Source organism: Lathyrus oleraceus, chromosome 7, assembly GCF_024323335.1.
Source record: "Lathyrus oleraceus cultivar Zhongwan6 chromosome 7, CAAS_Psat_ZW6_1.0, whole genome shotgun sequence".
Taxonomy (NCBI): domain Eukaryota; kingdom Viridiplantae; phylum Streptophyta; class Magnoliopsida; order Fabales; family Fabaceae; genus Lathyrus; species Lathyrus oleraceus.
In genome coordinates, this window is record NC_066585.1 from 182731821 (window position 1) to 182742770 (window position 10950).

Below are 10950 nucleotides of genomic sequence, written 5' to 3' on the forward strand. Positions count from 1 at the left end.
TCTTTTCATTTCCTCCCACTTCTTAAATTTCAAAATCTCTCCCCCTTTTCAAAAACTTTCTTTACTTGTGATTTCAAAACTTAGACTTTATTGCAAATTAGAAACTTTAGCCTTATGCCATTGCATTTTTAAACTCTTTTCTTAATCAAAACTTGTAAATAAACTTAATAATATTGACTTAAAATTTCAAAATACAAAAAGAACTAACACCCATTCAAACTTTTGGGCCCATTGTGCCTCTTTTAACTTAAATTTTGAATAAAAGCAATCCACTCATTTTGAAATTGATACCACGAACTACAAGGTTTTAATCCCTCATTTTTATGTTGGTACGTAGGCATAAGTCCCAAGGTCTTGTCAAACACAAAAATATAATTAATGAATTCTTTTTCTCATCCCCACACTATATTTGTTTCAAACATCTTTTATACCAAAAACACATACACACATAAAAAGGGCTCCCTAGGAGTACCTAGGATACTTTGGGTGCTAACACCTTCCCTCTATGTAACTAACCCCCTTACCTGTAATCTCTGGCATTTTATTAGTTTTGATTTGAAAACTTCTTATCTTTGGGTTTTGTTCATACTTTTCCCTTTTCCTTTGGAAACAATAAAAGCGCGGTGGCGACTCTAGTTTTATTGATGTCAAGTTTATCCATAGTTTGATGGTCATGAATTTACCGCTACAGAAATTAAGTGGCGACTCTGCTGGGAGTAGTCCCTAGTGGGTTTAGCCTACTTTTTATGTGTATATAATTGTATATTTGAACTTTGATATCACCGATTTGTTGCCCTTTAAAGGCTCGTTGGTTGGATTCTTGGGAGAACCGACACAGGTGTTGGGACACTTGCCGATAATGACTATTTTTGGTAATGATGAAAGTGAAAAGAGTATTATGGTGAAGTACTTTGATGTCACCACTTAGTGTTGGATCCCATCATTAAAACAATAGCACAGAGAAAGCGGAAGGAAGGCGAAGAAAAGAAAAGAGTTGTAAAAGATAAATTTGGAGAGCTTATGAAGGCCGACTTCATTAAGGAGATCAGATACCCAGCTTGGTTATCTAACATAGCTATGGTGAAAAAGAAGTTTGGAAAATGGAAAATGTGTGTAGATTTCACCGACTTGAATAAAGCATGTCTAAAGGATCACTACCCGCTTCCTTACATTGATCGGCTCATTAACGTGTCTTCCAGTTTTCGTCTTAGTTTTTTAGATGCCTACTCGGGATATAACCAGATTCAAATGAATCCGCTGCCCCTAAAATGACATTTATGACCAACAAGAATAATTACTATTACGAGGTGATGCCCTTCGAGCTGAAAAACACATGGGAGGTGTATATGGATTATATGGTAGTAAAAACCTCAAAAGATCGGAAGCATGTCAAGGACTTAGAAGAAACATTTGCTTTAATCCAAGGCTACAATATAAGGCTGAACCCAAACAAATGTATGTTAGGAGTACAAGCAGGAATTTTCCTGGGATTTATGCTAACCAGGCGAGGTATAGAAACAATCCCGGACAAGTGTCAAGCAATCATTAACATGAGGAGTTTTTCGATAGTGAAAGAGGTATAACAGTTAACAGGGCATTTGGTTATCTTATCTCATTTTTCATCTTGTGTAGAGGATAAGTCAATCCATTTCTTTGTTGCGGTGAGAAATTCAACAAAATTTCAGTGGACTAAGGAATGCGAAGAAGCTTTTAAAGAGGTAAACTGTTTCTTACCTGCACCCCCGATCTTGGTACGACCCAGGGAGAATCAACCACTTATCATATACTTAGCAGTATCAAACAAATCTATAAGTTCGTATTAGTTCAAGAGACCAAGATAGAAGAAATATAGTATACTTTGTTAGTAAGGTGCTGAAAGGGGCAGAATTACGTTACCATAAGATTGAACGTCTTGTGTTGGTAGTGGTGATCACAAGTATTGAAAAAGACGGATTTAGCAGGGAGAATGGTTGCTTGGGCGATAGAGCTTTCAGAATATGATATAAAATATGTACCTCGAAGTTGCATAAAGTCTCAAATCCTCGTTGATTTCTTGAATGAATTAAGCGCTCCGGTTTCAGAAGAATCGCCGTGAAAATGGATTTTGTCTATGGATGGGTCCATAAATCTCAAAGGAAACAGAGCTGGGATATTTCTCGAAGGACCATGAGACCTAATTCTTGAATACTCTTTGTGTTTTTAACTTTTAGGCTAGCAACAACTAGGCATAATACCAAGTTTTAATTACAGGAATGAAGTTGGCGACAGAGGTCAGAGTGATACATTTACTCACCCAAACAGACTCTCAGTTGATCGCCAGTCAAGTCAAGGGAGAATTTTAGACAAAGGATTCGTCATTGATCAAATATCTACGAAAAGCTATCAAGATGTCCCAAACATTCGAAGAGTTCGAGATAAATCACATACCTATGTGAGAAAATACCATAGTCGACCTCTTGGCATGGCTAGCAAGTACCAAAGGCATTGGGTTAAACAAAATAGTAATCCATGAAACCCTGGAAATGCCAAGTATCGAGGTAGAGAAGGTCATGACACTGGATGATGCCAGGGGATGGATGACACCTATCATTCGGTATTTGATTCAGAGAGAACTACCTGAAGAAGAAAAGGAAGCCAAGTGTATTAGAAATATATCCACGAGGCACATCATCATGGTCGATTGTCTGTATAAAATAGGTAGAGCAGATCCTATGTTGAGGTGTGTCTCGGAGGAAGACTCGGTCTTTATCATGAAGGAGGTTCATGAAGGAGTTTGTGGCAGCCACATTGGAGGAATAGCATTATCAGGAAAGATATTGAGAGTAAGATATTACTGGCCAAGCATTTTGCAGGATTGTGAGCAATTTGTAAGCTGGTGTGAAAAGTAGCAAATGTTTGCCCCTTTTATTCATTCTCCCATGGAAGCGTTGCATTCAATGTTTTCACCATGGCCATTTTATCAATGGGGGCATATATTTTAGGTTCATTCCCTGTGGCATTTGGACAACTAAAATTCTTAATCGTGGCTATTGATTACTTGACTAAATGGGTGGAGGCAGAAGCCGTAGCACAAATTACAGTGGAAAAGGTACGTCGGTTCTATTGGAGAAACATCATATGTCATTTTGGTCTTACTAGAATTATTGTATCTGATAATGGCGTTCAATTTGCTAGCACCTTAGTTGTTTTAGTTTACAGAGACTTGGGAATAAAAAACTAGTTCATTTCGGTAGAGTATCCTTAAGTCAACGGTCAGGCAGAAGCAACAAACAAAATCATTTTGTCGGGGATGAAGAAGAAGTTGGACGAAACCAAATGATTATGGGTCGAGTACCTGCATGAAATTCTTTGGTCTTACCACACTATGCCGCATAAAACTACTCGGGAGACTCCTTTCAGGATGGTTTACGACGCTGATGCAATGATACCGGTTGAGGTTAATATGCAGGCATTGAGACGTGTGGATTTTGATGAAAACATCAACTCAGAAGGTTTAAACGTTTTCGTGGACTTATTGGATGAAGTCAGAGAAACAAATCACATCATAGAATTTGTGGCTAAACAAAGAATTGCTCAGGGGTTCAATATCAAAGTGAGGCAGAGGGGATTTCACAAGGATGACTTAGTGGTAAAAAAGTGAATGATCCCATGAAGAGAAGTAAATTGGCTCCGAATTGGTAAAGACCCTACCGTGTTTCTTCTGAGGTTAAATAAAGTGGCTTATAAATTAGAGAGTTTAGAAGGTGTCGAAACACCCAGAACTTGGAATGTAACTAGTCTTAAATTTTATCTTAGTTAGACTGTGTAATGAATATATTAAATAAAAAATTATGGGGATACACTCTTTTCCCTTGCAAAGGCAAGGGTTTTTAATGAGGCACTCATAGTTAAAACAAATGTCTTTATAAAAGCAAAACCTAGGACATGATCCAAGAAGAAGCCCAAGAGAATTGAAGCCTATGGAATAATTGGCTTTGGTCGGGTAACGTTTAATAAAACCTCTAGCCTAACTTAAGTCCAAGAGAAGTTGAAGCCTTTGGAATAATCGGCTCCGACCGAGTAATGTTTAATAAAACCTCTGGCCTAACTGAAGCCCAAGCAAATTTGAAGCCTCTGGCATGACCGACTTCGGTCGGGTAACGTTTAATAAAACCTCTGGCCTAACTGAAGCCCAGGAAAAATTGAAACCTCTGACATAATCGGCTTCGGCCGAGTAATATTTAATAAAACCTCTTTCCTAACTAAAGCCCAAGAGAAATTGAAGCCTCTGGCATAATCGGCTTTGGCCAGGTAACATTTAATAAAACCTCTGGCTTAATTGAAGCCCAAGCGAAATTTAAGCCCATGGCATAATCGGCTTCGGCCGGGTAACATTTAATAAAACCTCCGGCCTAACTAAAGCCCAAGAAAAATTGAAGCCTCTGTAATAATTGGCTTCGATTTGTAACGTTTTAAAAAAAACCATGGCCTAACTGAAGCCCAAGCGAATTTGAAGCCTTTGGCATAATTGGCTTTGGCTAGGTGGCGTTTAATAAAATCTTGGCCTAAGAAAAATCCAAGTAACTCGGGGCTTCTAATATATTGGTTGCGACTGGGTAATGTTTAATGAGAGCCCATGTTCTTCATTTAAACATCAAACTCGTAGGGCTCTGAACTTCGTGTAAATTTAGCATACCTATGAATTTAATCGGTGTGATCAATTGATCACCGGTAAAATATGTCACTTATCTTAATCTCCCAGGCTATGTGGTCAAAAATAAGATGATTATGCCGACCTACAAGGTCGGCCATAAATCCATGACTCAAATGATAGTAAGTGAAATCAAAGGGAACACACAGAAGAGCAAAGGAATAATGTCCTCACAAAACCTTTAAAAAGCTTAAATTGTTCAACAGGAAAGCAAAATATTGTTCAAAAGGTACAAGGTGAACATCACCATTGATGGACAACAGAAAGCATAAGTAAATTCAAATTTCAGACTCGTTCGCTTGAGATTCTGATGTCGGATTATCACCCATCACGCCCCTCGAGTTTTCTACTTCAGGCAAAGCCTCGTCCATGTCGACTAGTTGCTTGTTCACCACAGTTTTAAAGAAATCCATCTTTGACTCAACCAAATCTGGTGCGGTATATAGAGTTTAGGCTTTGGTCCTCTCAAAAACTTCGTCACCAGCGGAAAGCAAGTCCACCCGGGCATTTTGCAGCAATTTCTTCGAGGTCTCATTGAGAGTCTAAGATTGCTCTGCTTCTTGAGTTAGGTCAATGTTGGTTGTGTCCAGTTCTAAGCACCTAGTTTCCATGGTTCCTTTCTTCTTAGTTATTTCCAGTAATCAAGATTTCGACGTCTCCTTTTGCTTCCTTATCTTCGAGAGTTTATTGGCCAATTCCTCTACATGGGTAGTATGGACCTTCAAGTCATCCTTTGATTGGTTCAACTCTTTGTTAAGGTGAATCTCGTTCTGCTCATGCGCGTTACCCACTTCAAAAAAAAACCTAGTCATAACAGCACACCTCATCAACTATGCTCACAGATTTTGGGTCAATTGTTGGGCACCAATAGACTTTACCTTTTCAACATCCTTGATTATGTTTAGGTGGTTATAAAGGAACCTCAACCCATCAATGTTATTGTAGCGGTAAATTCATGACCACTAAGTTATGGATAAACTTAACGTCAATAAAACCAGAGTCGCCGCCGCGCTTTTATTATTTCCAAAGGAAAAGTGAAAAGTACGAGCAAAACCCAAAGATAAGAAGTTTTCAAATCAAAACTAATAAAATGCCAGAGATTACAGGTAAGGGGGTTGGTTACACGGAGGGAAGGTGTTAGCATCCAAAGTGTCCTAGGTACTCCTAGGGAGTCCTTTTTTATGTGTGTATGTGTTTTTGGTATAAAAGATGTTTGAGAAAAATAGAATGTGGGGATGAGAAAAGAATTCATTAATTATATTTTTTGTGTTTGACAAGACCTTCAGACTTGTGCCTACGTACCAACATAAAAATGAGGGATTAAAACCTCGTAGTTCGTGGTAACAATTTCAAAGTGGTGAATTGCTTTTAACAAAAATTTAAATGAAAGGCACCAAGGGGCCAAAAAAATTGAATGGGTTTGTTAGTTCTTTTTGTCTTTTTTTGAAATTTTAAGTCAATATGATTAACTTTATTTACAAATTTGATTTAAGAAAGAGTTTGAAAATTCAATGGCATAAGGCCAAAGTTTCTAATCATTTAAACAAAGTCTAAGTTTGAAATCACAAGCAAAGAAAGTTTTTGAAAAGGGGGAGAGATTTTGAAATTTAAGAAGTGAGAGAAGATGAAGAGGTTATCCTAAGTATAAAATTAAAAGTTAAGAGTTGAAAAGATCTGACCAATGAGATGTAATCCAATAGACAAGAATGTCATATAGAAAACCATTTTCCCCTGGACTTTGAATCAAGCAATAATAAACAAGCAGTTAGAAATATCAAACATCATAAAGATCAAGGCATCAAATAAATATAGTCATATCCAAGCAAGCAACTCCATAGCTAGCAGTCTTCTTTGTCTTCTCATGTATCAGATCAAATATTCCTTGATCAACTCAGAAGAAAGCATCAGACACAAGATCAAAATAATAATTAGCACCAAGACAAAGCAACAAATGAATTCAAATAGGGTCCCAAGGCTTGCATCAGATGAAGGCTCAGTTCACAATAACTTGGTTTCAAAATGTTGGCATTGGCCAAGTCCTTTTTGCATAGGGAATGTTGCCTAATCCTAAGTCCAAAAGTTCAAATCAAGATCAACAGTCCACCAAACATTTTTTAGGGTTTTTTTGTTATTTATGAAGTATTTTAAGGTCCTAAGACCACAAACAAAATCAAAATGCACAAACAAATATATACAATCACAAGATATGACTCAAATGAGCAAAGTGAAAATGACATAAACATAAACAAGTTAAATGAAATATAAATGGAAATGAATGATAAATGAATGATAAATGAATGAAAATTAAATTGCAAAAAGTAAATGACTTGAAATTAAAACAATATTAATAAGAGTTAGTCAAATGTTAGTGGTGTTTTTGTTTTTTAATGGATTAAACCATTCTTTGGAGAATACTCAACCATCCATTCACAAGCATGGATCATTAAACCAAGACATCTTCCATAGGAAGGAAAAAAGATCAAGTTTCCACACAATACCATGAAGGATGGGAGACTTACAATCTCACTTACTAGAATGATATGCCTTTAGGGTCAAATTTAGCTCTATGTTAAGCAATCGTAATTGGACTTATGTAGAAGTCACAACCATCTGAGGCCTGTAGCGGTAAATTCATGACCATCAAGCTATAGATAAACTTAACATCAATAAAACCAAAGTCGTCACCGCGCTTTTATTGTTTCCAAAGGAAAAAGGGAGAAGTATGAACAAAACCCAAAGATAAGAAATTTTCAAATCAAAACTAATAAAATGTCAGAGATTACAGGTAAGGGGGGTGGTTACACAGAGGGAAGGTGTTAGCACCCAAAGTATCCTAGGTACTCCTAGGAAGCCCTTTTTTATGTGTGAATGTGTTTTGGTATAAAAGATGTTTGCAATAAATAGAGTGTGGGGACGAGAAAAGAATTCATTAATTATGTTTTTGTGTTTGACAAGACCTTCGGACTTGTGCCTACGTACCAACATAAAAATGAGGGATCAAAACCTCGTAGTTTGTGGTATCAATTTCAAAATGAGTGGATTGCTTTTAATCAAAGTTTGAGTTTAAAAGAGGCACAAAGGGCCCAAAGAGTTTGAATGAGTGTTAGTTCTTTTTGTCTTTTAAAATTTTAAGTCGATATGATTAGATTTATTGACAAGTTTGATTTAAGAAAAGAGTTTAAAAAATTGCAATGGCATAAGGCGAAAGTTTTTAATTTGCAATAAGGTCTAAGTTTTGAAATCATAAGCAAAGAAAGTTTTTGAAAAGGGGGGAGAGATTTTGAAATTTAAGAAGTGGTAGGAGATGAAGAGACTAATCCTAAGCATAAAATTAAAAGTTAAGAGTTGAAAAGATCTGACCAATGGGATGCAATCCAACAGACAAGAATGTCATATAGAAAACTCATTTTCCCTTTGGACTTTGAATCAAGCAATAATCAGCAAGCAAATAGCAATATGAAGAGCAACGCATCAAATAAAGATGGCCACATCCAGGCAAGCAAATTCCACAACTAGCAGTCTTCTTTGTCTTCTAATGTATCAGATGACACACTACTTGATTAGCTCAGAATAAGGCATTAGACACATGTTCAAAGTAACAGTTGCATCAAGATCATGTAGCAGATGAATTCATGTGGATCCCAATACTTGCATCAGATGAAAGCTCAAATCATAATAACTTGGTCTCAGAAATGTTGGCATTGGCGAAGTCCTTTTGCATAGGGAATGTTGCCTAATTCTAAGTCCAAAAGCTCAAATCAAATCCAACAGTCCATACAAACATTTTTTAGGGTTTTTGTTGTTTATTAAGTATTTTAAGGTCCTAAGACCACAAACACAAATAAAATACACAAACAATATATACAATCACAATATATGCCTCAAATGAGCAAAGTGAAAATGATATAAACATAAATAAGTTAAATGATATGTAAATGACAAATGAAATGGTAAATGACTTGAATTTAAATTGCATAAAGTAAATGACTTGAAAATAAAAGAAAGAATAATAAAAGTTAGTCAAATGTTAGATGATTAGATGTTAGTGGAGTTTTGATTTTCAATTGATTAAGTCATTCTTTGGAGAACACTCAACCATCTAATCACAAGCATGGATCCTTAAACCAAGACATCTTCCAAAGGAAGGAAAAAATGCCAAGTTTCCACACAATACCATGAAAGGGGGGAGACTTACAATCTCACTTACTAGAATGTTATTCCTTTGGGTAAAAATTTAGCTCTATGTTAAGCAATCGTAATTGTACTTATGTAGAAGTCACAACTATTTGAGGTCGGGCAATAGAAATTTTGGTGTTAATGCATATTAGAGATATGGTATAATGAACCATACTCTTAAAATATACCATGCACAAAAAGAAAAAGATTAAAGGATGAACTTATCTCATCCATACTTGTATTGGTTCATCTAACACAAAGTTATTGATGAACCAATTAGCCTTAAGATATTGAGACTTCATTGGTCAATGGAAAGAATGGGATTGAAGATGAAGAGGGAGGGGAGATGAGAGAAACACAAATTGGTCATGGGAGGAATTTTATCAAATTAAAATCATTCATTCATTTTGGGAGATGAAATGTACATTTCATTAATCCCCTAAATCCAATGATTTTAACTTAACAAAAGTCAAATCAACCTTGACCAAGGCTCAAACACATAGTCAAACATCACAAGTCAATAAAAATGGTTCAACATTATTTCTACACAATTAATCAATTAAAAATGCATTTAAATTAAACTTAGTTTGGTCAAAACCTAAAACCTCTTCAAAATAACAAATAAATGGCCAAGAGATTTATCCTAGGTCAAACAAGGTCAAAGGACCTTAGACAAAAAATTTCATAATTTTTGAAAAGTCAGGATGGAGTTGTTGCCTAAGAACCTCTGATGGTCAATAAAGTGTTCACTCTTCGCACTGATGAGGAGCTCTAAGACGAGTTTGAAATGAAAAATTATAATGGAGCTACGCCAGTGGTCGTCTCTACCACTGCCCAAGATTTTAAGGCTATCTTGATGTGTCGTGCTCTGGCCGAAAAGCTAAGAATCTTGGAAGGACATAACTCAACCCGATTAAGTGCCTTGGAGATGTGTATAGCCCCAGATGTGGTGATTCCTCCAAAATTAAAAGCGCCAAAACTTGAAAAAGACAAAGGCCTCACATGTCCTAACGTACACTTGAAAACGTATTGTAGAAAATTGGCTGCCTATCCTAGAGATGATAAGCTTATGATCCATTGCTTTCAGGATAGTCTATCTGGGGCATCTTTGGATTGGTACATGCAGTTACAGTGTAATAACATCCACACTTGGGATGAGTTGGCTGAAGCATTTGCAAAGAAATACAAATATAATACTGACATACCGCCAAACCGTACCCAACTTCAGAGTATGGACGAGAAAGATAGTGAATCTTTTAAAGAATATGCACAACACTTGAGAGAATTGGATGCAAGGGCGCACCCGCGGCAGGTTGATCGTGAATTGATTGACATTTTCATGGGAACCATGCAGGGCCAACATTGTGAAATTTTGATTAGCAGTGTGTCCACGAGATTTTTTGACATGGTTATCATGGGTGAAAGAGTAGAAGAAGGATTGAAAAGTGGTAAAATTCAGGGAGATTCCAATAGTCAACCAATCTTGAAGAAGCCTTTCAACAGATTCAAGAGGAAGGAAGGCGAGACCAGTTTCATTTCTTCTCAGAGGGGGAGGGCGCCACCCAGGGCTCCTGCTCCTATACTCTATTATCAATACCCTTATGTAACAGCTGCCCAATATCTAAAGATACCTTATTGTCCAGTTGCTCATGTTCCTATTCCAGCTTCAGTACCTCAGTATCAAGTTCTAGTTCCTCAATATCAAGCTCCTCAATCTCAGTTTCAGGCTCCTCCACCTTAGTATCAGCAAAGAAATCAATAGAACAATCAACAACATCTGGTCCAACAATAACGACCAAATCAATAGATGTCGTATCAACAATACAATAATGCAAATACCACTCCTATTCCGGTGACTTACACTCAATTGCTACGTATCTTATTCAGAATGGGACTGTTGTGCCTAGGGCATTACCTCCAATGTCGAAACCTCACAAGCCTTGGTATGATGAGAATGCCAGGTGTGCCTTTCATGATAATTCAGAGGGTCATACAACAGAGAATTGAAAAATGTTCAAGCTCCGAGTCCAGGAGTTGATAGATCGGAAAATACTGTCCTTTGTTGATGTTCCAAATTTTGGGAA

The 10950-nt window shown here is 36.8% G+C and overlaps 1 protein-coding gene across 1 annotated transcript; it reads left to right on the forward strand.

Annotated features, from left to right (window-relative positions):
* Positions 1–9653: 9653 nt before the first annotated feature.
* On the forward strand, positions 9654–10607 carry LOC127102782 (uncharacterized). The gene has a single exon (XM_051040116.1). The coding sequence runs from the start codon at positions 9654–9656 to the stop codon at positions 10605–10607; it is 954 nt and encodes a 317-aa protein (XP_050896073.1).
* The last annotated feature ends 343 nt before the right edge of the window (positions 10608–10950 follow it).

What these genes read in the sequence shown, in the direction of transcription:
- LOC127102782 (XM_051040116.1), top strand. Translation starts at nt 9,654, where the DNA reads ATGAAAAATTATAATGGAGCTACGCCAGTGGTCGTCTCTACCACTGCC.